The sequence below is a fragment of the Endocarpon pusillum genome, assembly GCF_000464535.1.
Source record: "Endocarpon pusillum Z07020 unplaced genomic scaffold scaffold692, whole genome shotgun sequence".
Lineage (NCBI taxonomy): Eukaryota > Fungi > Ascomycota > Eurotiomycetes > Verrucariales > Verrucariaceae > Endocarpon > Endocarpon pusillum.
In genome coordinates, this window is record NW_006916621.1 from 109,384 (window position 1) to 132,782 (window position 23,399).

General features: G+C 51.7%; 6 protein-coding genes across 6 annotated transcripts; 3 read left to right on the top strand and 3 right to left on the bottom strand.

The window, feature by feature from the left end:
• Positions 1 to 1,054: 1,054 nt before the first annotated feature.
• EPUS_05757 (uncharacterized protein) lies at positions 1,055 to 8,536 on the bottom strand (the record flags this gene model as incomplete). The annotated part of the gene is made up of 1 exon (XM_007807489.1): positions 1,055 to 8,536. The coding sequence occupies one exon, from the start codon at positions 8,534 to 8,536 to the stop codon at positions 1,055 to 1,057; it is 7,482 nt and encodes a 2,493-aa protein (XP_007805680.1).
• Positions 8,537 to 9,018: 482 nt separating this feature from the next.
• On the top strand, positions 9,019 to 10,081 carry EPUS_05758 (uncharacterized protein; the record flags this gene model as incomplete). The annotated part of the gene is made up of 2 exons (XM_007807490.1): positions 9,019 to 9,123; positions 9,176 to 10,081. The coding sequence occupies 2 exons, from the start codon at positions 9,019 to 9,021 to the stop codon at positions 10,079 to 10,081; spliced, it is 1,011 nt and encodes a 336-aa protein (XP_007805681.1).
• Positions 10,082 to 11,562: 1,481 nt separating this feature from the next.
• Positions 11,563 to 12,420, top strand: EPUS_05759 (uncharacterized protein; the record flags this gene model as incomplete). Its single annotated transcript, XM_007807491.1, has 1 exon — positions 11,563 to 12,420. One exon carries the CDS (start codon positions 11,563 to 11,565, stop codon positions 12,418 to 12,420), a length of 858 nt encoding a protein of 285 aa, XP_007805682.1.
• Positions 12,421 to 12,990: 570 nt separating this feature from the next.
• On the bottom strand, positions 12,991 to 14,445 carry EPUS_05760 (uncharacterized protein; the record flags this gene model as incomplete). Its single annotated transcript, XM_007807492.1, has 1 exon — positions 12,991 to 14,445. The coding sequence occupies one exon, from the start codon at positions 14,443 to 14,445 to the stop codon at positions 12,991 to 12,993; it is 1,455 nt and encodes a 484-aa protein (XP_007805683.1).
• A 2,077-nt stretch (positions 14,446 to 16,522) lies between these two features.
• On the top strand, positions 16,523 to 17,857 carry EPUS_05761 (uncharacterized protein; the record flags this gene model as incomplete). Its single annotated transcript, XM_007807493.1, has 7 exons — positions 16,523 to 16,566; positions 16,614 to 16,885; positions 16,933 to 17,088; positions 17,161 to 17,226; positions 17,280 to 17,414; positions 17,465 to 17,527; positions 17,574 to 17,857. 7 exons carry the CDS (start codon positions 16,523 to 16,525, stop codon positions 17,855 to 17,857), a joined length of 1,020 nt encoding a protein of 339 aa, XP_007805684.1.
• An 842-nt stretch (positions 17,858 to 18,699) lies between these two features.
• EPUS_05762 (uncharacterized protein) lies at positions 18,700 to 20,622 on the bottom strand (the record flags this gene model as incomplete). The annotated part of the gene is made up of 6 exons (XM_007807494.1): positions 18,700 to 18,989; positions 19,108 to 20,043; positions 20,094 to 20,162; positions 20,215 to 20,300; positions 20,383 to 20,440; positions 20,511 to 20,622. 6 exons carry the CDS (start codon positions 20,620 to 20,622, stop codon positions 18,700 to 18,702), a joined length of 1,551 nt encoding a protein of 516 aa, XP_007805685.1.
• Between the last annotated feature and the right edge of the window lie 2,777 nt (positions 20,623 to 23,399).

Below are 23,399 nucleotides of genomic sequence, written 5' to 3' on the forward strand. Positions count from 1 at the left end.
GGTTTTGACATAGAAGACGGCCCCAACATCTCGCAAGATGGTCACTAGGAGGGTTTCGGATGCCAGTGGTTCGTTCGCCAGGGCGGCCATTCCCATTGGCGAGAGATGTGGCGGATTAACGAAGCAGTCTTTCAGCGAGATTGGCAGGTCATACAGTGGTCCAGTAGGCTTGAATCTGACATGCAATGATGATCTGTGATTATAATTTGATCTGGTAGAAGCCGAGATGCCGCCTAATCTGTGGAGTCCACTTCCAGGTCAATGGAAGAGTTGTGACCGACTTCGTAGTCTTGCAAAGTCAGAGAGTCCTTAAATGGTCTCTGCCCCTGCCTTTTCAAGAGGATTTCATCTGGGCGAACAACAAGCCGGTGGGCCACCAACTTGAAATCTTTAATGCTATCCGTGGGAGAAGATGGAATGGTGCTCTTGATACCAAGTCGATTGTTGACATGAACCAGGATTAAGCCGCCAAACGACATATTCTGATTCTCCATTTTTGGGGGTTCTTTAGACTGCTTCTTTTCTACACGAGAAGCTTTAACGTGGGTATTCATTGGTTTCCCACTGGATTTATCTCGTCTGTGGACTGTTTCTCTGCTTCGAAAATCGCGTGCCGTATTTCGAAAGAGGCTGGTCGGCGTGAATTTGATAAAGGAGGGATCGGTGGGGCCATTTGGACTGCGAACTTGATTGAGCACTCGAATGCTTGAACTCGGATTGATTGCGTAGGTGGCCTAGTCCGTGCGACCACTGAGGCTGAATTCTGAGCTGGCGATGTTGGAGGATGGTAAGTAGGTATTCTGAAGAAATTGAGACTCCAAGTTTTAGTTGAGCAAGCGAGGCGTGTTCTACCCTCAAACAGTGGTAAATAGATCCATTTTATGATTGGCCTGCTAAGTACACAAATAGTCAATGGCGGCCTCTTTCTGTGGCCAGCGTACAGAGTATTGTACTGTAATAATAATACATCGGCGTGGGGTAAATATGTGCCTGGCCGCATCAAACAGCTGGCCTTCAGGTTGGTGATTCCTAACAACTTCATCACCCTGCTATCTTAAGTGTTTCTATTAGAATGCGTGTAAATACGATTTAGATATGTCTCAGCAAACTGCTCGTTAATCAAGGGCGCGGGATAATCATCGTCCCCAAAGACGTGCTCTCCAACAGATGCACCCTTGAACATACCAGCCGCGGTTTTGTCTGTGTAGCTGTCGAAAACAGCAGTGATGCGGGCCAGAGGGCTTGTCGGATGTGCGGCAGCATAGTCCAGTGCCTGTTGCTTCCACGAACCGAAGGTTACGATCTCCTTCCCACCACCAACGGCACCTATCAGCTTGAAGAAGTCATTGCAGGTCGGTGCACGTGTGTTCAAAAAGTCCCAGTCCCGGCCCATTCGATGCAAATCTTGTGTCATTACGGCTACGATGGTTTTACTTAGGTAGTCGATGGGTAGCACAGCGGACATATCAGCATCCAATGACGGGAACGCTCCCATTTCAAGGCTTCCGACAATCAAGTTGTGTAAGAAGTCGCCGCGATCGAGCCGGAAGTGACCAGTCGCAGTCGAGGCAGTGACATAGGGTAAACGGTAGACGCATGCCCTGGCGCCGCGCCAACGAGCCGCTGCCACCAGCCTCTCTGCAATGTATTTGGAGGTCCCATAGCCGTATTCTTGGTCTGCCGCGCTAAGGTCGAGGCCCATATGCTTGGGTAATGTCGAGATCGTGGACACAAGATGGACTGCTTTGGCACAGCCGCGTGAGGCCAGGCGCAGAATCTCGTGGGTGCTGACGATATTGGGACCGACGTAGTCTTCCAGCGGCCGCATCCAATCGACGAGAGCGCCCGAGTGACAAATGGCATCAACTCGATCTGCCAAGTCGTCGAATACTTCCTCGGTCAAGCCGAGCAAGGGTTGAGCCATGTCACCGACTGTCGGGTTGATCAGTGACGCAAAGTTGGCTTGCCAGAGACCATAGTCTTCCAGAGTGCCCACCACCCGCTGCCGTGCCTTATCGACGCCGTCGGCGCGCACGAGGCAGTGCGTAGTGATGCCCTGCTTGAGCAGCTCGTACAGGATAGAGGCACCGACAAAACCTGTAGCGCCTGTGAGAAAGACGGAGTCGGGACGTGTGGTACATTTAGCTGGATCCCGAGTTACGTTGTCGAACCTGAAGCTGCTGTCGAGACAGCCTTTGCGGACTGCCTCCATATTCAAATGAGGAGAGTCAAATGCCGTGGTGGCAGAAGTCGCACTGCTCGATGCCTTTGTGGTGGACGACGTATCCATGTCCTGCAGCTGGGACAACAGGGACTGGCTGAGCGCCTTTAGGTTTGGATAAAGGAAAGCAATATTGACGGAGAGCGTCAGGCCCGTCAGTGTCGCCAGATGATTGCGCATCTGGACCGCGGTCAAGGAGTCAATTCCAATGTCTTGCAAAGGACGGTCAACATCCACATCAAGCGGGTGCGTATAACCCAATGCCTTGGCAACGACTTCTCGGATCATGTTCAGCACAATACCGGCGTGCTGCCCAGGGTCAGCTTCGCTCAACACCTTGCCCAGATCCCAGCCTCGGGAGGCAAGGGTGCTGTCCTGAGTTAGAAGCGAATGAAGCAATGGCGGTATACCGCCCTGTTCCTCAAAGAAGCCCTGAAGCCGTCCCAAATCGAGCGCGGCTGCCACGGTCAGCGCACGAGTGCTGACCACAGCTTGTTTAAATAGCGCCAGCCCCTCATCGGGTGTGAGAGGGTCAAGGCCAAAGTGAGTGAGGTGAGCTCGGGTGGTTTCGCTAAGTCTGGACGCCATGCCGTCGCCTGCCCAGGTGCCGTATGCCACTGAGGTGGCCGGCAAGTGCTGGGCGCGACGCAGGTATGCCAGCGCATCAAGAAAGGCGTTGGCTGCAGCATAATTCGCAAGACCCGGCATGCCCATAACGCCAGAGATGGAAGAGAACATCAGAAAGAGGTCCAGATCCATATTGTGAGTTGATTGGTGCAGGAGCCAAGCGCCGTACACCTTGGGCGCAAGCGTCGTTGCGCACCGCTCCGGCGTCATGGCTGAGAGGACACCGGAGTCAACCACACCGGCCGCGTGGACTACGCCTCGCAGCGGCCGGTCTTTGCTGAACATTGCCATGATTGAATTGACGCTGTCTGGATCGGCTATGTTGCTGGCAGTCACCGTAACTCTGACGCCGATTCTAGAGAGTTCGAGTACCAATGCATCCGCGCCGGAAGCTTCCATGCCATGGCGTGAGGTCAGTACCAGGTCGCGGATGTCATGGTCACTCGCCAGCCATCGTGCTACGCGCGCTCCAAGATGGCCGAGGCCGCCTGTTATCAGCACTGCACCGTCCGGTCGGATAAGTCGTTGCTCGGCTAGTGGCTTCGGTACCCAATTAACGCGCTGCATCCGTGGGACAAGCACTCGGCCCTGGCGCACAGCGCATTCCGGCTCGGTGTTTAGCGTCAACGCTGATGCGATACAGGTGCCTGTTTCCTCAGCCAGGTCGACCAGGCGCAAGTGCAATTCCGGATGCTCGTTCCTGGCAGTCCGCATAAGACCCCATAACGGAGCCGTTCCAAGTCTCATGGCCTGGTCGTCGGACTCGGTACCAGTACCGACCGCCTGGTGAGTGACCCATACAAGCGGCGGCATAAAATGAGTCTGGGCTGCTGTCTGCAGCTGTGTCAGCGCCTCTGCAATGACATCTCGCGTCTGAGATATAACGTCGGTATCCGAGTCCCACAGGCACATCAGACCATCCAGCTTCCCAGCATGCTTGAGATGCTCGACTTCGACCAGTCGTATACCAGCTCGCGACAGACTGGCTGTCACACGCCCTGCCCACGTCACATTGTCAGCTCGAAGCAAAAGACCCCAGGTCCCGCTTGAATGGACATTGTGCGTCTTCACTGGATGCCACACTATCCCGAACTGGAAGCGCCCTTGACGGCCTTTGCGAGCACGGCTGGTGGTATTGCTGATATCATTAGCAGCAGCACCTGGCTGCGTGTCGAGACGGACATGGTATTCCCGCTGGAAGGCGTATGTTGGTATTTCTACGCGCTGACAGCCAAAAGGCTTAAAATAGACTGGCCAGTCGATAGGCACGTGCCGCATATGTAGAGTGGCAACACTTTGTTGAAGGATCAAGGCGCTTTCTTTGCGACCGTTGAGAGATGGCAACCAGGCAATGGACTTGCTTTTGTCATCGTCTGCAAGACACGCTACACCCATGCCACAAAGCACTTGCTGCGGTCCTAGCTCAAGGAAGACATTGACACCGTGACGGGCCAAAGTCTGGATGCCGTCACTAAAGCGAACTGGCTCACGCGCCTGCTTCACCCAATAGTCCGCTTGTTCGAGCTGACCGGCCTCAACCAGCCTGCCGTCTAGACTGCTGATGATGCTTAGCTGGGGAGGATTAAACCGTACAGTCTCGGCTAGGGCTCGGAAGTCTGGTAGCATACCGTCCATATGCCGGGAATGGAAGGCATGTCCAACGACCAGCGTCTTGGTCTTGCGGCCTTGGCCAGCAAAATGGCGCGTTATGCTTTCAACGGCATCTGTGTCGCCAGATATCACTGTCTGCATTGGTGCGTTATAGAGAGCGATATCAACCTGATCACCGTGGCCCAATTGCTCAATTGCTATTGCTACCTCGGCAGCGCTGGCGCCGAGCGATACCATCCTGCCATTACCGGATTGAGCCTGCATTAATCGTCCACGCGCCGCAACTAATCGACAGGCATCAGGCAGATCCAAGATGCCCGCTACATGAGCAGCCACAAGCTCGCCTAAGCTATGGCCGAGGACAAACTCCGGCACTACGCCCCAGCTCTGCCACAGCCGCCATAACGCGACCTCCAAAGCAAATAGAGCAGGCTGGGCAAAGTCAGTACGGTTTAACCATGTGGCGGCTGTGCTGCCCGGTTCCGCCCACATGACATCGAGCAGCGGCAATTCCAATTCCGTGAACTCGGCCGCGATCTCGCTTATCGTTTCGCGAAAGATGGGGTAGACCTCGCACAGGTCCTTGCCCATGCCTGGCCACTGGCTGCCTTGGCCGGTGAAGAGGATGGCTAGCCTTGGCGCCTCCGCAGCGTCGCTAGCAGGCAATGCGAAAGAGTCCGGATGGATGATCGAGTCCAGCTTCTCCAGCAGCTCAGCCTTGCCTTCGGCCAACAATACTATCCGCCTTCGAAAATGACTGCGAGTGGTCGCCAGGGAGTAGGCTACATCACCAAGGCCATCCTGGTCAATGGTGCTGCTGATGTGTCTATGAAATTTCTCGGCCTGCATGCGCAGGGCTGCGTCGGTGTCGCCCGAGAGGAGGAACGGCATAATAGAAGGCAGTCGAACTACCGTCCTCGCACTATCAGCAACCATCATCCGCCTCGGTGGTTCTTCGACAATGATATGAGCATTTGTGCCACCGATGCCGAATGCACTAACACCAGCCCGGCGCACCCGGCTCCCTTGTGATAGCCACGGGCGCTTTTTCAGCACCGGGGTCATCTTGGCACGCTGCCAGTCCACCGCCAGGGTAGGCTTGGCGACGTGCAAAGTCTGCGGTAGGGTGCTATGCTGGATGGCCAACGTCACTTTCAGCAGACCTACCAGACCAGCAGCGGCTTGAGTGTGGCCGATATTAGACTTGGCCGAACCGATCAATAGAGGTTCTACATTGGTGCGGCTGGGGCTAAACACCTCCATCAACGCTGTAGCTTCGATTGGATCGCCCAGTTTAGTACCGGTGCCATGAGCCTCAACATAGTCGATGTCATCAGGCTGCAGTCTAGCCGCAGTTAAGGCCGTACGAATGAGTCGTTGCTGGGCAGATCCGCTGGGCGTTGCCAAGCTGGCACTGCGGCCGTTGTGGTTGACGGCGGTGCCACGTATCACGGCGTGGATCGGATCACCATCGCGTTGAGCATCGGATAAGCGCTTCAGGATGACGACGACAGAGCCCTCGGACCACCCTGTGCCTTGGGTGTCGGCAGCAAACGACCGACAACGGCCATCCGGCGACATGCCCTGTAGCCGGCTGAATTCCACATGCAGGGCGGGATTGAGTATCAGGCTTACGCCACCAGACACGGCCATGTCGCATTCACCCTGACGCAGCGCAGTACAGGCCAAGTGAGTCGTGGCCAGCGAGGAGGAGCACGCAGTGTCTATCGTCATTGCTGGGCCCTCTAGGCCCAGTTGGTAGGAGATGCGGCCGGACAGAGTGCCTCCAGCCGAGCCTGTCACCGTGTACCCGTCAAGATCTGCCAAGTCATTAATGGCGGTTAGGTTGAAACGCTGATGGGCTGAAATATTGCTGATGCCGATGAAGACGCCAGTCTGGCTACCGCGTAACTGTTCTATAGTATAACCCACACGCTCAAATCCTTCCCAACAGGTCTCCAGCATCATGTAATGTGAAGGGTCCAGTGTGCGTGCCTCTCGTGGTGAGATGCCGAAGAATGATATATCAAACGAGTTGATTGAAGGAATGAATCCACCACGGCGGCAATACGATTTGCCGTGAGCGTCTGAGCTCACATCGTATAAGGCATCAGCATCCCAACGGTCCTCAGGCACGTCGGTAATGGCGTCACCACCGCGCTCAAGTAGCTTCCAAAAGTCCTCTGGGGTGGTAATGCCACCGGGTAGCCGACATGCCATGGAGACAATCGCGATTTCTTCGGTATCATACACATGACGTTGCTTGGTATCAAGTTTCAGGCCAGCCATATCAGACGAGCTTGTCAGATGCGCCGCCAATGTCTTGATGGTATAGTGTTCAAACAGTGTGGGTGACGAAACCGTCCGGCCTAGCAGTCTCTCGAGCTCTTTTTGGACGCGGACGACACGTGCAGAGTCCCCTCCAACCTCAAAGAAATTGTCATTGACGCCGACGCGGTCGTGGCCAAGGACTCTCGACCAAATCGTGAGTATCTGATTCTCCAACTCAGTGACGGGCTTCATGTCGGACGTCGTCTGCATTGCCGCTACTGGATCCGGGAGGGCGTTGCGGTCAATTTTGCCATTCATCGTCACCGGGAAAGCTTTCATTTCAACGAAGAATGCTGGCACCATGTAAGATGGCAGCCGCTCAGCCAGCCAAGGGCGTATCACACGGTCAAGCGCTGCCTTGGCTTCAACTCCACTCCTGAGCGGCCTCACCTTTTGCACGCAATAGGCTATCAGTCGGTCATCGCGACAGACTACAACTGCGCCGGAGATGTTCTGACACTCAGTAATAGCCGCTTCGATGTCGCCCAGCTCAATTCTGTGGCCTCGGATCTTAACCTGCCCATCCATACGGCCCATGACGCTCAATTTTCCGGGCGCCAGAAAGCGAGCGAGATCACCAGTTCGGTACATCCGGCCATCGTGAAAGGGGTTGTCAAGAAATCGAGAGCGGGTAAGTTCGCTGTTGTTGCGATAACCGCGTGCCACGCCAGCTCCTCCAATATATAGCTCACCAGTACAACCGGGCGGTACTGGCGACAGGTTCGGATCGAGCACGTAAAGGCGGCCGTTGATGATGGGACTTCCGATAATCACATCATGGCCTTGGCATACCCTCCAAATGCTCGCATACACAGTCGCCTCAGTTGGACCATACATATTCCACATCATGTCGCTACACGCCAGCAAGCGATCTGCTAGTGGTCGAGGCAGCGCTTCGCCGCCGCATAAGAGCTTCATCAGCCGAGGCTGGCCTCGCCAGCCTGAATCCAGTAGCATTTGCCAGATTGCGGGTGTCCCCTGCATTATGGTGATTTCATGGCGCTCCATAAGTCTGATCAGGGCAGCGGTGTCTTTTACTTCGTGTCTTTGTGCGATGAGCTCGACAACGGCCATATCGAAAGATACCGTGGTGAGAGCAAGCAGCCGATCCGTTTCGCTACACCCTGGTTCCTTCTGCATCGACAATAGTAGATTTGAGATATTCCCGTGGCTGACCTCGACGCCCTTGGGCCGACCAGTCGAGCCGGAGGTGTACATGACATAGGCAAGATCATCGCTCCCTACTACCACACCGAGGTTGCTGCCACCACAGTCTGGATTTATCATGCGCAGCACCTCGTAGACGCTCAGGTACACGCTTCCCCTGGAAGTGAAGGCCTCGAGTGTGTTATCACCGGTAATGAGGAGCTTCGGACAGGCATCTTCCATCATTTGTTTGATGCGTTCTGCGGGAAAGGCCGGGTCAATAGGCACGTACGTGGCGCCGGTCTTCAAGACCGCTAGCAACACCGCGACGAGGTTGACGGAGCGATCCAGGGCCACACCGACGAGGTCGCCATTCCTGATACCTTGCTGAATAAGGACTCTGGCAAAACGATTCGCAGCCGCATTGAGTTCTCCAAAGGTGAGTGTCCTGTTGGCACAAATTAGGGCGATCTTGCCGCTGTACTTCTCCGCGGCGTGCTCGAAAAGTTGGTGTAAACACAGTTGCAGTGTTGTGGAATCATCAGTGTTGTTGAACTCCTTGGCCGTTGTCTGGTAGTCTTCTGCTGAGACACAAGCCATCTTTTCTGGTAATGGTTTCTTGGTGCAGGGTAGATTACAAGTACCACACTATAGGCAGAATGTGGTTTTTTGTGAAGTATATTTTGGCAGAAAGGTAAGAAGGTAAGGGAGGCACAGGTGTTACAGTTGTGCAATCCAAAGTGCACAATTGATATATATTTTCATGCTAATTCTTACCAGACTTCCTTCAACAAGTGGATAACCTTTAACAATTAGAAATCTTTCCACAACGGGAAGGCCTTCCACAAGTGTGCATCCCTCAGAATTACAAGCGAGAATCCTTCCACAAGTGCAAATCCTCCAACAAGTGTGAATCCTGTTAAAAACACAAGCCAGTATTTTACTAAGATCTCCGTCCCGTCTGACACTAGAGAAGAGATTAGAAGACATATCCCACCGGTCGCTTCGAGTAGACCAGCTACCAATCTTTCTAAAGCTTGACGGACAGCTTGGTCTACTGCAATTCAAAACTGCTACGCACTATGGCCGTTGTTGCAGTTGCTGGTGGCCTTGGTGACCTGGGTCGCCTCATCACGGATGCCCTGTTCGAGACTGGCAAGTATGAGGTATACATCATGTCGAGAAAGGTAGTAAATACGTTCCGTGAGCTATTCCACGTCATTGACCGCGGAGTTACAGGTTGTGCAAGATCAACCCGGCCACATATCGCCATTGACTGGCAAAAGCTACCTCCCTAGCATTCAGACCGACTACTCCTCCCAGGATTCTCTGGTTGAGAAACTCACAGAAAAACATGTCAAGGTTGTTATCTGTGCCTTCATCATGGATTGTGAATCCGCGTCCGAGGCTCAGCTACGCCTGATCCGCGCTGCCAACCAGTGCCCCAGCGTTCAGCGCTTCATTCCCTCGGAATTTAATGTTGAGTACGATGTCGGCGACGACATCCTCCCCTATCCGGAAAAGAGGTTCCATCTTGCCGCCCGGCGAGAGCTGGAGAAGACAAGCACGCTCGAGTACGCATACATCTACCCGGGCATGTTCATGGACTATTTTGGCCAGCCGCCGGTGATGGGCAAGCTCCGTCCGCTGTGCTTCTTCGTCGACCCGGCCAACGGACAGGCGGTGCTGCCGGGGGACGGAGAAGCGAAGATGAGCATGACCTTCACCACAGATGCTGCGCGGTACGTTGCGCTGGCGCTCGAGCTGGACCGGTGGCCGGCGATCCTGACGACAGCGGCAAGCACCGTCTCGTTGAATGAGCTCGTCAGGCTCGTGGAGGTGAACCTGGGTCGGAAGCTCGAGGTGCGCTATCAACCGGTCGACAAATTGCTCAGGCATGAGACACTCGACCTCCCGACGAATGTGGACATTGCCAAGCGGTTTCCTCAGCGGTTTCCTCATGGATTGCCTCAGCTGCGAGCGCTAGTCGCCGATCTCGAAGCCGGTGTTGCCCTCGGCGCATTTGATTTTGGGAAGTTGGATGGGCATCTCGACCTCGTCAAGGCGTTTGAGGGAAAGGTCGCCAAGCCAAAGCGCATCGAGGACGTGATAGAGGAGGCTTGGAAGACAGATTTCAGCCAGTGAGTTAGGGGTAATATGCTGATCTGACGCGCTGCACAGTTTAAGTGAGTGATGCAAGGGCGTGTTTAACGAGGGAAGCATATCTGCTGCTGCTGCCATACTGCCCTTGCTGTTACATTGCGCCGCTGACGCACGCGTGCGTGTACAGAATCGCCTACAGCTTAGGCTTCTTACAAGTACCCCATTGCACGCTCGACAATTGCTTAGGCCGTTGCCCTGTGAGAAAATTAGGTTGGAAACGATGTGCCAGTATTGACTTTTACCAGCACCACCTATTCTCATCTAATGAAATGAAAGCCTATCACCAAAAACGTCTCTGTCGCTTATGAATCCCTGTATATTATACCCCGTTAGTTTTAGCTAGGCCGCGGACTTAATTGATCCAACCATAGTTGACTATCAGGGTTGGTTGCTTTTTTTTCTTGAAGCTGCCCAACTAGTCCAAACAAGGTGAAGATATACATGCCACGGCCCGACCGGGTACATACTGCCCCTCTTATAGCCATCCAGTATTCTGTACCCCATACTTAGTCACACACCCACATTGTGACTAAGTTATAACGTGAGCAGACCCTTATGTGTGCAGCGCATCTTTATCCGCAACCGGAATAGAGCTGATGCTGTATCTCCGTCCCGCCCCTCCTAAAATCTCTACGTAGTACGTAGTACAGTAAGCCCTAAGTTTTAGCTTGGAATCATTTGCCAAGTATTTACCGAAACCAATTTAGAGACGAGTCAAATGCCTGAAACCAAGCGATTTTGGATTGGAAAATGCCTTATTTTGAGCTACTTGGATCAATGCTACATCTCACAGAACGCCAGCAACGTGTGAATAACAGAAATATGCTCAGAGACTCACGACGCCAAGCATTCCCCGTTGCGGATAGGGATCCGTTGTACTATGGTACATGGGGCCCGCTTGCGTTAGGGCTCTAACGAGTAGATCAGGATGCTGATCATACCAGAAATGTAAGCCTGTTAACGCCGAGCTAATTCTGCATGAGAGATCCATCACCTTGGTGCGCGGCACCGACGCTAGCAGTCACTGTCCTGGCGATGGGGAAACCATATTACCTGCACCCATTGTCCGTAGGATTCGTCTAACAGATGGGTTCGGAACCCATTGGCGCTGTCCATTCGGCGGAATGGTAGTTGGAATCCTTCTCTCCCACCAGCCATACCTACCTGGGCAGGTAACTGTTGCATCTGAAAATTTCTCGCTTATAGGCCCCCCCCCCTCGAGCACAAGAGACACACCGTCCTGTTTCCTGAAGCGAGATGTCGAGTGTGCTTGACTTTCCAGTCGGTAAAAACTTCTGAGGTTGGGTCAGTCTTTTTTGGGGAAATTCTCATGTCTCTCAATAATGATATCAATTTCTTTTTAATGGCACCAACGGTTGGAGCTCACATAATCAGCACATATCTCCTTTCGGCGTTATCAAACAATTCGTGACATGAACTCGCTTTACCATCCTAAAGGTAATATGTCCCCAACTCCAACCAAGCTACAGCAAGTCAAGGCTTTCGACGGCCGTGACGCCGTCCTCAGAGCCCTCCGTGAGGACGGGGCTGTCATCATCAAGGGCCTATTCACCAATGACCAAGTTCGTCGTCTAAATGAAGATGTGCAGCCCGCTATCGACAAGCTCGGGGTGGGCTCTAAGCGCTCAGACGAATGGCTCCAGGACTTTCACGGTGACAACACCAAGCGATTAAACAACGTGGTCACGCTGAGCAAGACTTTTCGTCACGAGATGCTGGAGAACGACTTGATCCACCAACTGTGCGAGGCCATCTATCTGAAAGACGCCGGTGGATACTGGATGAACTCAGCCCAAGTCATCGACATCGGCCCGGCCAGCAAGGCCCAGCCCTTACACCGCGACCAATGGCAGTTCCCCATCTTCACGCACTGCGGGCCCGACGCGCCCGAGGCGAGCATCAACTTCGTCGTAGCGCTGACCGAGTTCCGCGACGAGAACGGCGCCACCCGCGTGATCCCCGGCAGCCACCGGTGGAGTGATCTGCGAGACAACGGAACCCCCGAAGACACCATCCCCGCCGAGATGGAGGCCGGCGACGCCTGCTTCATCACCGGGAAGGTGGTGCACGGCGGTGGTGCCAACCGCACCACCGACGTCACGAGGAGGGGCATCACCCTCGTTTTTCAGTGCTCATACCTCACGCCAGAAGAGGCATACCCGTTTCTGGTCGACAGCGAGCTGGCCAGAACACTCACCCCCCGCGCTCAGCGCATGATTGGTTTCCGATCCCAGTTCCTCAAGGACAGCCCGGGAGTGTGGAAGCGTGATTACAGCCAAGTGGATGAAGTTTATTGTTAGAAGAGACCTTATAAGTCTCACGATCTTGCTGCCTTTGATCTTTTCTTTCCGTTCGCCAGTGTGTCGACATGGGCAAGTCAAAATAGAGTGGCTGGTCCGCGGTGAGAGCTTCTGCCCCGGCAGGAAGGCCAGCTTACACCCGCTCATCCATCAGCTCACAGCAGCTCATGAGGAACAGGCATGGCTCTGGCCGCTCACAGCTCCAACATGTACTAGTATAGTTTAACCTCCCTAGCCAAAGGAGTCTTGACTCCCCTAAAAATTCCTGTTCGAATTTTCCTGTGTTCTGACTACTCTTCTCCATCACTTTTGACAGTTTAATGTTTATTTCCTGGAAAATTACATAAAGACCATCAGTTTCCTAAGAAAATTCAACAACGATAATATTGATTAGAATACTAAAAAGGTAGAAGTTTTAAAAGGTGATAAAAGAGATGCACTTATGAAACTCAGAGAAAAATATCGGAAATTTATTCATATAAGTAGGAGAAAAAGGTTTTGGATGTGTAATTCTACTTGATAGTCCGACTCAGTAGAGCCGCTATGAAAAGCCTGTTAGCTACTCCTCGTTCAAAGCTTCCAACAAGGCCCCTGGCCCACGATGCTCATCCCATCCAGCATCTTCTCCAGCACCAGCTGATGGAACTCATCCACCTCGGCGTGCGTGTAGTAGGCTGGGTTATAGCATGAATTCAAAGACAGCCGCCCCTGCCACGCCCACATGAAACACTCCAGCCACGGCCCCGTCACGGTATCGCCAAACCACACTTCCTCAACCCGCCAACCGCCCTGTCCCCCAGCATCGGCATACCAGGAACCGATAAAGTGATCCACAACCCCCAAACTCGACAACGCCGGCGTCGTCTCCTCGAGCGGCGTCCGAGTGAACCCGGGCAACAGCATGCGGATCATGGGCTCCATCGCACTCCATACCTCGGCATCCGCCTTGGGCAGGTCCTGTTGGTAGAAGGAGGCGAGCTCTCGCGCGACTTGCGAGAAGGTCTTGCCATCCGGCGTGACAACATACGGGAGCACGCAGTGGTGGTTGCTCAGGGCGTAGGCGTCGGGTAGGGTTGTTGCGTCTGGGGCAGGGAAGTAGCGGCGGAGATCGAAGTTGCCAAAGCAGGCAAACTGCGTACCTCCTCCTGCGCCCGGCACCGAGTTACGCTTCGCTTGGATGGACCGGGTGGCGAGGACCACGGCTGCGTGCCAGACGGCTGTGACGCTCAGGCGCTGAGCTTTGCACGCGGCGGTAATAGATTCTGTGGTGCGAGTGCTGAGTCGAAGCTCGAGCGCGGCGTTCCGTGGAGAGCAGGGAGGTAGAGGATGGGGCACGGGCAAGCAGATCGGCGCGTTCATGGTGCCGAGCGGTGCGAGGATTTCCAAAGCGCGCTGCTCGCCGCGCCCGGGTTTCTTTTCTGCCATGTCGAGGAGGTCGTCGGATCGGGGAGGGAGACGTGATACTTCGGATCCTTCTGTCTTCATTATATCTTCCTTGGCCGGCGATGCAAGAGCCCTGAAGAACCGATCCCAGAAATTCATGAGCCCCCTCCCGTCGAGGATGTGGTGCTCCCCTTGCAGGAACAGCTGGCGCTCCTCGGGAAAAAAGTACATCGTCATTTGCCTTGTCTTGATCATGGTTCTCCAGTGCTCGGCGGATGTCTTTCCTGGGGTTACGATGAAGGTGGCGGCAAGCCATTCTTCTAGCTCGGCGGAGGACGATGGGGAGGTGTATATTTTCCCCTCGGGATGGGTCTCTGCTGCCAACGTTGGGTATTGCTGGCGCATCTGTAGCCAGGCATTACGGAGCAGAGGGGCTAGGTCGTGAGCAGAGAGTCTACCGGCTGGAGAGGAAGGGTTGTAGCTGAAGGTGATAGATGAGCCTATCAGAAAGAGGCCGGGGGATCCGGGCGGGACGGAGATGGCGTTGTAGAGGACTTCTTGAAAGCCATACGGTTGGGAGTATGTGTTTGGGCCGGTTTGGGCCCATGACGGGTGGCATTTCACTCTCTCTGTGGATATCATTTTTGGGTTGTCGTCAGAACCGTGATGACTTCGGTGAGATGCATACAGTAGTAGCTTGGCCGTAGGTGGGAGATTGTCATTGTTAAATCGACACGGCACATAGATTTCTATATCTAATAGTTGGTTCGTCTAATCTTTCCAGCCATTCACCGGGGCCGATGGGGCCGCTGTATCAGTGGAAGGGGTAACTAGTGTACAGGATTGCTTTCCGTAAGCCGTACTACGTAGTTACCGTCAGCTGGGATTTATCTAGCAGATAGGTTCGAGACCCGTTAGCGCTGTCCTGTTGGCGGAATGGTAGATGAATCCTTCTTTGGTACCATACTATGATAGGAGCAAGCGAGGCCAAAATGGTTCCATCTGAGGCCGAATCCCTGATACTTGTACTAATGTCTTGCTGCTGCCAGGCCGTGACGCTTGTGTTGCGTAGGGCCTGCAGCTTCGTATGTTGGTAATATAGTAACGGGCCAGATGAAGCTTTGGACAGAGACATCGGATACAACCAGACTGATCGAAGACCTTGAAAGAACATGACAGATTAGAGGCACGTGGTACTGGGCACGGGGATGTGAAAGCTGGCGATTAGTGTAGGGAGAGGTGGGCAGAGCGAAATAGCGCGAAACGCAGATATCAAAAATACACACGGAGCTTAGGCGAGACGCGTAATAGATCTGTAACAAAACGTATGGGAAACGCGTAAAATTATCACCGTTTGGTTGTATGGTTTGCCCGCTAGTGTGTACTGCGAATGCTGGTTTCAGGCAACCTTCAAGCATCCTTCAGACTACTTTAAGGCTAATTGTGACGTGGCAGAGGGAAAAACAATGGGTTTGCCTTTTTATTCCAAATATTCTGGGGGCAGCAATTTCCGTTTCCATTCCAAAGGCACTTTCCCCGTCATTTCGTCTAAGCTCCATTGAGTAGGTCATTTCTCGTCATTATCATGAGTGCTTGTTGAGTCACGTAATCCGTACAAATCGAGGAAAGGCTACTACACTACACGTTCCAAAAAAGAACAGGATGGGTATGCATTATTTACCATGTGGATTTACAGCGACTAATAAGCAATATTCTTCTAGAAATTGACTCGGGTCATGTGTACGAACATGAGTTAGGCTGGACACATGGTGGTCACATCCCGCTCGATGTCATCACACCGGACGTCTTCAAAGATATAACGACCGTACCACAAGCTCCGGAGGTCGAGAGGGCGAAGAGAACAATCGGTCAAGTAGCCGAGGTCCAGAACTTATACGAAGGCCCGAGGAAATGCAAATGCTGCGTTAACTGGGTGGAGAAACCACCTACACAAGTACTTACCGGATGAATCAGCGGAGAAATACAGCCGAGCCGCCATTGCTATATACCGATCCAAAGACCACCAAGCTAACGAGAAGACGGTAGGCGGCCTGCCAGCCCTTACCATTGACTCCATCAAAATCCAGAGCCCTTACCTTATTGCGGCGATCGCACCGTTGATGGAAGACATCGGAATGCCGATAGCGAACAAAGAAGTCCTAGGGTATAGAGCACCTTTCAAGGAGTTGTACTTCATGCACCCAAAGATCTTGGACCTCGCCAGACAAGTAGAGAATGACAGCGATGAGGGACAACACTTAAATGTGCTAATCAACGTTTTGAATGAGGTTTTCGGGGAAATAGGCCCTGAGATTGCGCAGCTTCATGCCGACAAAACGATTACATGCGTTCTACCTTTGAACTCTTTTCCCAAAAGGCATATTGGTATACGCCCGAATTAATGATCAAGACAGGATTTTTGAGGTTGTTTCCGTCGTTCACTACTCTGTTTGTCGGCATTGGACAATGAGACTTCGATATGTGCAGTTCAATGGGATAGAATTCGGCTTCACAATAACCAAACTGGAAATTCATGATTTCCCCGGCACGCAAAAGATAACTGATTTACCAGTTTATCCTCTCGGCTTTCATGCTGATACGCATCTGAAAACAAGACTTGCGCAACGAGGAGAACAAGTATTAGCCTTTCAGGACACAAGCAACCATGAATACGACGGCGTTGCAGGCGGCGTGAGGTACGCTGACGACTGGGAGGACGATGAAGATGATGAGAGAACATATCAAAGTCAACAAAAATATCATGTACGTCACTATTTCTTCTCTTACAACTATTTCCTAATGACATACAGGTTAGCGGCAGAATCGTCATTGACGTCTTTGGTTTCCGAAAAATTCAACCCTAGCTCTGCTGCACCAGTGGCACCACTGGAGCAAGACAAAGGCGGGGCTTCTGGACGCAAGGAACCGACAACCCAGCTCTTCTTTGAAGACGCTCATCGAGAGGAACGTCCTTCGGTCGAAAAACAGAAGAGCAATAGGGAAACAGTCCAAGGGAACCCAAAGTATCTGCTCATGCTATCGCCGCTACTTGCTGGGTATGCTTTGAACAACCGGAAATGGCGTCAGTAAACTTCTCTTCAATCGAGGCAATGGATAACGGCCGTGTAGTTCTGTTCTCCATTGATGATGTGCGGCCACTCCATTGGAACGATGAAGCCATCGATCACCTTGTTCTTCACGACGAATATAAGGATATCTTGTTGACTCTTGTCAACAACCACAAAATAATCAAATCACAAAACCATGATGTGATTCCAGGTAAAGGTGAGGATGCTCTTGGCCAGAAAGCTACGATAGCATTCTGTTGACGTTAATTGTTTTGCTCTGTCGAGCCAGGTGAAGGAGTTGTTGTCCTCTTGAGCGGACCACCAGAGACAGGGAAAACACTGACAGCGGAAGCTGGTGTGTCGCTTTTGGTCCCAGAAATGTCAATAGCCACTGAAAAAAAACCCTAGTTGCGGAGAGTGTTCGACGACCGTTGTATCATTTGCAAGCTGAGGATCTCGGATCGACAACTCATTCCGTTCGGTATGAACTTGATAATGTCTTGGATCTCGCAACCGAGTGGAACGCCATTGTGCTTCTAAATGGTTTGCGGTTGCAATTCTCTCTCACTGATATTCGTTGACGTTTGTCTCAGAGTGTGATGCTTTATTCGCTAGCCGATCCAATGCTAGCACCTCTCGCAATGGTGTGACTTCCGGTAAGTGCACTCCACTCCGTCTGCCCGAAACTTATGGTATTGTCAGTTGTACTTGATAGATTAGAGTACTACTGCGGTACTATTTTTCTTACAACAAACCTTTTGGAACATATCAACGATGCTTTTCGATCCCGTGCTCAGATCCACCTCTGCTACCCTGAACTCTCAGTCGCAAACCGCAGACAGCTGTGGGAGCGCTTCATAGTTCGTCTACGAAAGGCGCCCATTCGGTTCCCAAGCAATGACTTCGCGTCGTCTGAATCAGAAGCGTTCGGCGGAGCGATCGAAATCGAGCTCTTGATCGAAGATTATAGCGAGCTCTCGGAGTAGAATTTAAACGGGTGCCAGATCAAGAATGCAATCAAGAACGCACACGCTTGGTGCTTACTGAAACAACAGAGCTTGACACGAACTCGCCTGGAAACCTTTATCAAACTCGCCGTGCCATTTGCAGAAAAGGGACAAGCCGCAAGTCCGAACAGCCCTAGGGTTCAGCATCTCAGAGGGGGAAAGATGCCGCGCTTTAGGATATAATTAGTTGTGGTCCGAGGAACGATGTGACATTTGCAATCCATGTCTGTGCAGGAAGCCGGTTTGGCTTCAGCATTATGAAGGACAGGCAGTATCAGAACTCGCTTGACATAATATTCTGGAGGCTGTCCCCGAGACAAAAGCCAGTGGTAACCGTCCCACACACTGTTAGTAGCTCTCCGAGTCTCCCTTCCTTACACTCCACAGCGCCTTGCGTCAACACGGCGTTCTGCGTGAATGCATTTTATCAAGTGCAACATAGGTAGAACGCATTGATTATTTGGAACTTAAATCTTGTCGTTCTATATGCGCATATAAGTCCCCGACTTCCACAGAGACGAAGACATGAACAATTACCCAGCGAGTAAATAAAAAGATAAACTTCCGTAAAGGAGGGCATAGAATTGGCACGTAGAAACAAATACTCATTTGGCACATCCGATTGGTTGTCCATCGCGTGCTATCGATAAGATGACAACCCAAGCCTGACATGACGTGCAACAACGCTGAAAACGCTGATGAAGATTATCTGTTATCTAATAACATGTATCCGCCAGCACTGCTTTCCTCAGATGTACTCTAGTATGAATCATTGTCGCCTGATGGTGACGGATCAATATACTCAACTCCTCTGCCATCCTTCAGCCAAGCGTCAAAGTCTGTGTCGTCAAAGTCTGTGTCGTCAAAGTCTGTGTCGTCAAAGTCTGTGTCGTCAAAGTCCAAAGTCTGTGTGTGTCGTCAAAGTCTGTGTCGTCAAAGTCTGTGTCGTCAAAGTCTGTGTCGTCAAAGTCTGTGTCGTCAAAGTCTGTGTCGTCCTCGAATTCTTTTGGATCCGCAATCCAGATCGCCAGCCTCGAAATCTGGCCCTCTATCCCTTGTGAGCCGCATTCAGGCTCACAAGGGATAAAAGACTTTTTCGACGCCCCAAAAGCTATCAGCAGGATATGGCATAAATTGTGTATTCTGGTGGGCATCCGCGTTTAGATCCCATTCGTCCGGTTCTCCCAGCAGCGATGAACAACAGTCCTTAGAGTGAGGCTTGTACTCACATCTACCACAAGCATAGAACGACGACCACCCTTGGTGAAGGTAGGTTAGATCCGACCATTGAGCCCTTTTGGTCATGGTATTGACGTTGAAGATCTTCAGGTATTCTTTGCTACTTGAGAACATGCGCCGGAAGGGCGAGGACGCCAGTGAGACATTTAATTTGACCGCGCCAGTTCGATCCACAAAATCTAGGAGCATGAAAGCGCTATGACAGTAGTTACAGTCCCTAGTTCTCTGCTCGAGATCGTTGCCTAGCGAAAGTCTCAGAAGCATGGGATGGTCCTGCTTTGACGTCGCCTTGAACTTGATCCATAGAGTGAAGAAACGTGCTCCACGGTAGGGTATGGACGGATCTCCGAATAAGCTAGTCGCTAGCTTCGCGACTTTCAGTCCATCGACATCTGGCATTTGCTGCCAGTTTTTCACCCAGTCTAAGCGATCTTGAGGACTGTGTGCGAGGAGCTCACGGCAGATATGTGAATGCTTCAGTTGACCAGTCAAATGCTGAAGCTTGGCATTAGAGGCGGCGTGTAGATGTGGCCACTCAACCCAGAAAAGGGGAGCACGGGAGGTATCCGAGGAGGCAGGGGTTTCAGGCCAAAGTGCTGTCGAACGAGGGTCCTCAAGGAGGTTATGCAGGACGACGCCCAGGTTGTGAGAGTGTCTTAATATCTCCTGCGCTCTTTGTGTATTCGAGAAGCTGCCACTATACACAACGGCTTGATCTGCTCTTTGATGGACTTGGCAAGCAGTCCCGGCCGGCAAGCTCAGTGGCTGAGATATATTCTCTGCGTGTACTCTGAGGCTTGTGATGAGCGAGACCCCTGTGTAATGATGCAAGAACTCTGATGCAAGGGTGTCGTTGATACCGTCGCAAAATGATTCAGGACTCACGATATTTTGCGGTGTATGGTATGTCACGCCAAAAGGTGTTGCTGCCAGAAATAGTCAGCAAATGATGGCGCTTAGTTTTGGCTAAACATACGAACAGAAGGGGATGGGTAATCCGTCCTATCCGCCTGTCTCTTAATGAATCGCTCAAGTCTCTCATTTTCTATCTCATTGTCGTGGAAGTAGAACACTGTGTCCTTGGGCACGACTATTACGTTTCGCGACGAGGGTTTTCATGTCCGAGGCGCTTAGGTTCTTTTCGAGGCCCCATTCCCGGACCTTGTCCTTCCACAATCGCACGCTGTAAAGGAGACAATAATCAGCAAATGTTAGACACCAATCCCGATGGCAGCACGTTATGCAGCGATGGTGCCTGGACCCACCTCGCCTTGAAGCCACATCTTTCCTCGATAACCTTTGTTGCTTCTCCCAGCGACTTGCCTTGAGTACAGTCAGCTCGATGAAGAGGGCTTTTCGGTCCTCCCAATCTCTTGGGAGATGGCGTTTCGACTTTTCTTGGTGCTCTGCTGGAGTTCAGGCGTGATACTGGGGTTCCTTGTGGGTGGAAAAGGTTGTGCCTGAGTGGTAGGCCTACTCAGCAGAGGTCTGAATTGGCACGACATCGTGCGGCTGTGACTAATGAGCAGCGGAATGAGCGAAGAATAGCCGGACTAGGACGTATGCTCCAGAAAGCATGCCGCAATGTTTCAGAAGAGTCCCTGCTTACCCAGTGCCAAGGTGTGGACAGCTCTGATTCAAGTTGCCAATTGGCCGACCATCCTCTCGGGCACACCTCCCATCTCCTCAATTGGCTACATTTATGTCGCCACTTCTTATGTGCGAAACACCACCTTGAAGGCAAACGCGGTAGGCGCATCCATCGTCAATATAACGGTAGCTGGCATGCTGCATGCGTCTTTCGTGGAACCATGGGAAAGCTTGTTCTGACCAATGAGCAAAAGTGCAAGTGAAGCTAGCGCAATCATTGATAACACCTACTGACAAACCTCAGATACCTTTCCTACATCCGATCATTACGCAGAACCCTAGGCCCAAGCCCAGCCTCAAGTGACGTACGCACAGTCCAATAAACAGGAAGTGCACACCGCACATTTGTTGTTCAACAGATCCTACGATGTCCCCCCGGTGGCCATTAACCGAGCGTGCTTCTTCCAATGCTGGGAAGGCATAGCATCAGTGGTGGCGGAAGCTGTCAGTTGAGACTTAGAAGCCTAGGGGTCTAGTCTCTCCGGCCTGGAGCCGCTGTTTCGAGTGGGTGATCTATGGCCATCCGGACGATACATATGACCCAGCTTAGTCATATCATACTTCATGAAGCTGCCGACAGTGGTGGTAACACGACTAGGAGTGGTAGTTACATTGAATCTGGCCGGACAAGCTATTAAAAGTGTGCTCACGCATGCTGAGGGAACAGGGTTTTGCTGATCTTTCTCGATACGGTGCCGGTGGTTTCCTCCTCAGTACGAGAGCAAACCTCCGTGGTGGTCTCAGGAAGACATAAATAGATGCCTTCTTCCCGTACTGACCTCTTCTACGGGGCTCCACCATACCGCCCACCATTCAAGTAACACATCCATCATTTCAGACAGCTGCAGCGGTCCTCGGTTTCCTCAAACCACAATGCCTAGCCAGTCTCCACAGAACCCTTCCTGTACGCCCGAGGGTTCCTCTTCTCCATTATCAAGCTAATTCATGCCGCAGATGTCAAAGCCAACGCACCGCAGCCTAAGACAGGTGATACGGGGGTAAAGGCGGCATCTTCTGGGTAAGTTTTCTCTGCCTTGTGTTTATGCACTTATGGAAGAAATCTGCGAAACTGACACATACAGACCACAACAAGGCCTGCATGGTAGCCTCAGTTCTTTTGAGACCTTGCAGGGGCTTTCGTCAATGCAGGATGAACGTACTGCCGGTAGCCAATCCATGCAGAGATGGATTGAAGAAACTGCACAGGAACAAGCATGGAACAGTGTTATCTATCACGCCAAACGTGATACATGAGGGATAACATTGCAGAGGTTGCTCCTTGGGGATCACGGCAGACATGGTCGTTGTGAACCTAAACAGCTCAATATCAAGGAACTCATTGTTGACGGTTTGGCTTGCAATGTGCTACGAAGTGTCTCGAATCAGAAATTTCCCGTGTGCCCCAAGTATGCTCGATCCGTACGGAGTAGATATCTCCCAGCCATAGCATTTTGATTCAAAATAGAGCGATGAAACAGAAGCAGCTGATTTGTGAGTCTAAAGTTTTGTGATATCCAGAGTGGCTAGCAGCCAGCAGAGGTGGACAGAACTGAGCTGGTGGGAAAAAAGTAAGGTTACAAAATATCTAGCCATGAAGGACCAATGACGGCAAAGGTGAATGGGAGGATCAGATTGATTAGAGTGGTTAGAGTACTAAAATGCTACAGCGTTGAGTTCAAAAGCACTGATAATGATTCAGGTGCGGAATACCAAATGAATCCATTACTACGCAACGGTACAGAGGCGTGCATTAAAAGTAATTGACCAGTGCTATTTTGGAGTCAGAGACTAGCTGTTCTAGCGCTCCTACCAAAATGTATGTAACAGGGATCTCTCCTCCCACGATTCTTTGCAGTCAGGGTTAATGAATGTTTCATTTTCGCTGTTTTCGTCAATTCTATGTTCATTATCACTATTATCGTAAGTCGAAACTTGATGTTAAGCTTCTCCTTTGATGAGTTGTAGCGTAGAGAGCTTGTTCTTGATTGAACAGATTACTAGAAATGTTCATGTTTTGTTCCATAATAGTTTTCCACCTGATTTGCTCAGTCATGATTGTACGGAGTCAGAATTTCCAGACTCTATGGGCTTAAGGGTCCGGATGGCTTGCTGAATAAAGAAAGGATCTGGAAACTCAACATACCATAGATTTGAGAGACCAGATGTTTTACAGTTGCAAGTAATACTATGTATGTTCAAGCAGATATGTGTTACAGTAGGAGGCATAAGTGTCGTTAGCATGAGCTAGTGGTAGCTAGTTTTCGATACAAGTGTCCAGCGTCCTCTAGAGGCAGCGTAAGTCTCGACCCCTCACTAATCATGATGATTGGCTCTGTTCTAAGAACCATACAGACTAACGTTGTTTCAGTGGAGCGCAAACTCGTTAGGGCTGTGTTAAATACAAAATCGATAGCTTGAAGTTAACAATACTTATGCATCCTACCGTAGTATTATGTTGCAGCAATCACAAAGTGTTTCCAACTTACATCTCCTTCAAAACGCTTGCGAATTCACACTGCGTTGTCCGAACCCTTTCAACAGCCTTCCTTGAGTCTCAATTACGTCGCCAGAGTGATCGCTGAAGGAACTGGCTGTGTGGACCCCTGGCTTACCTCTCATCCCACAGCAGATT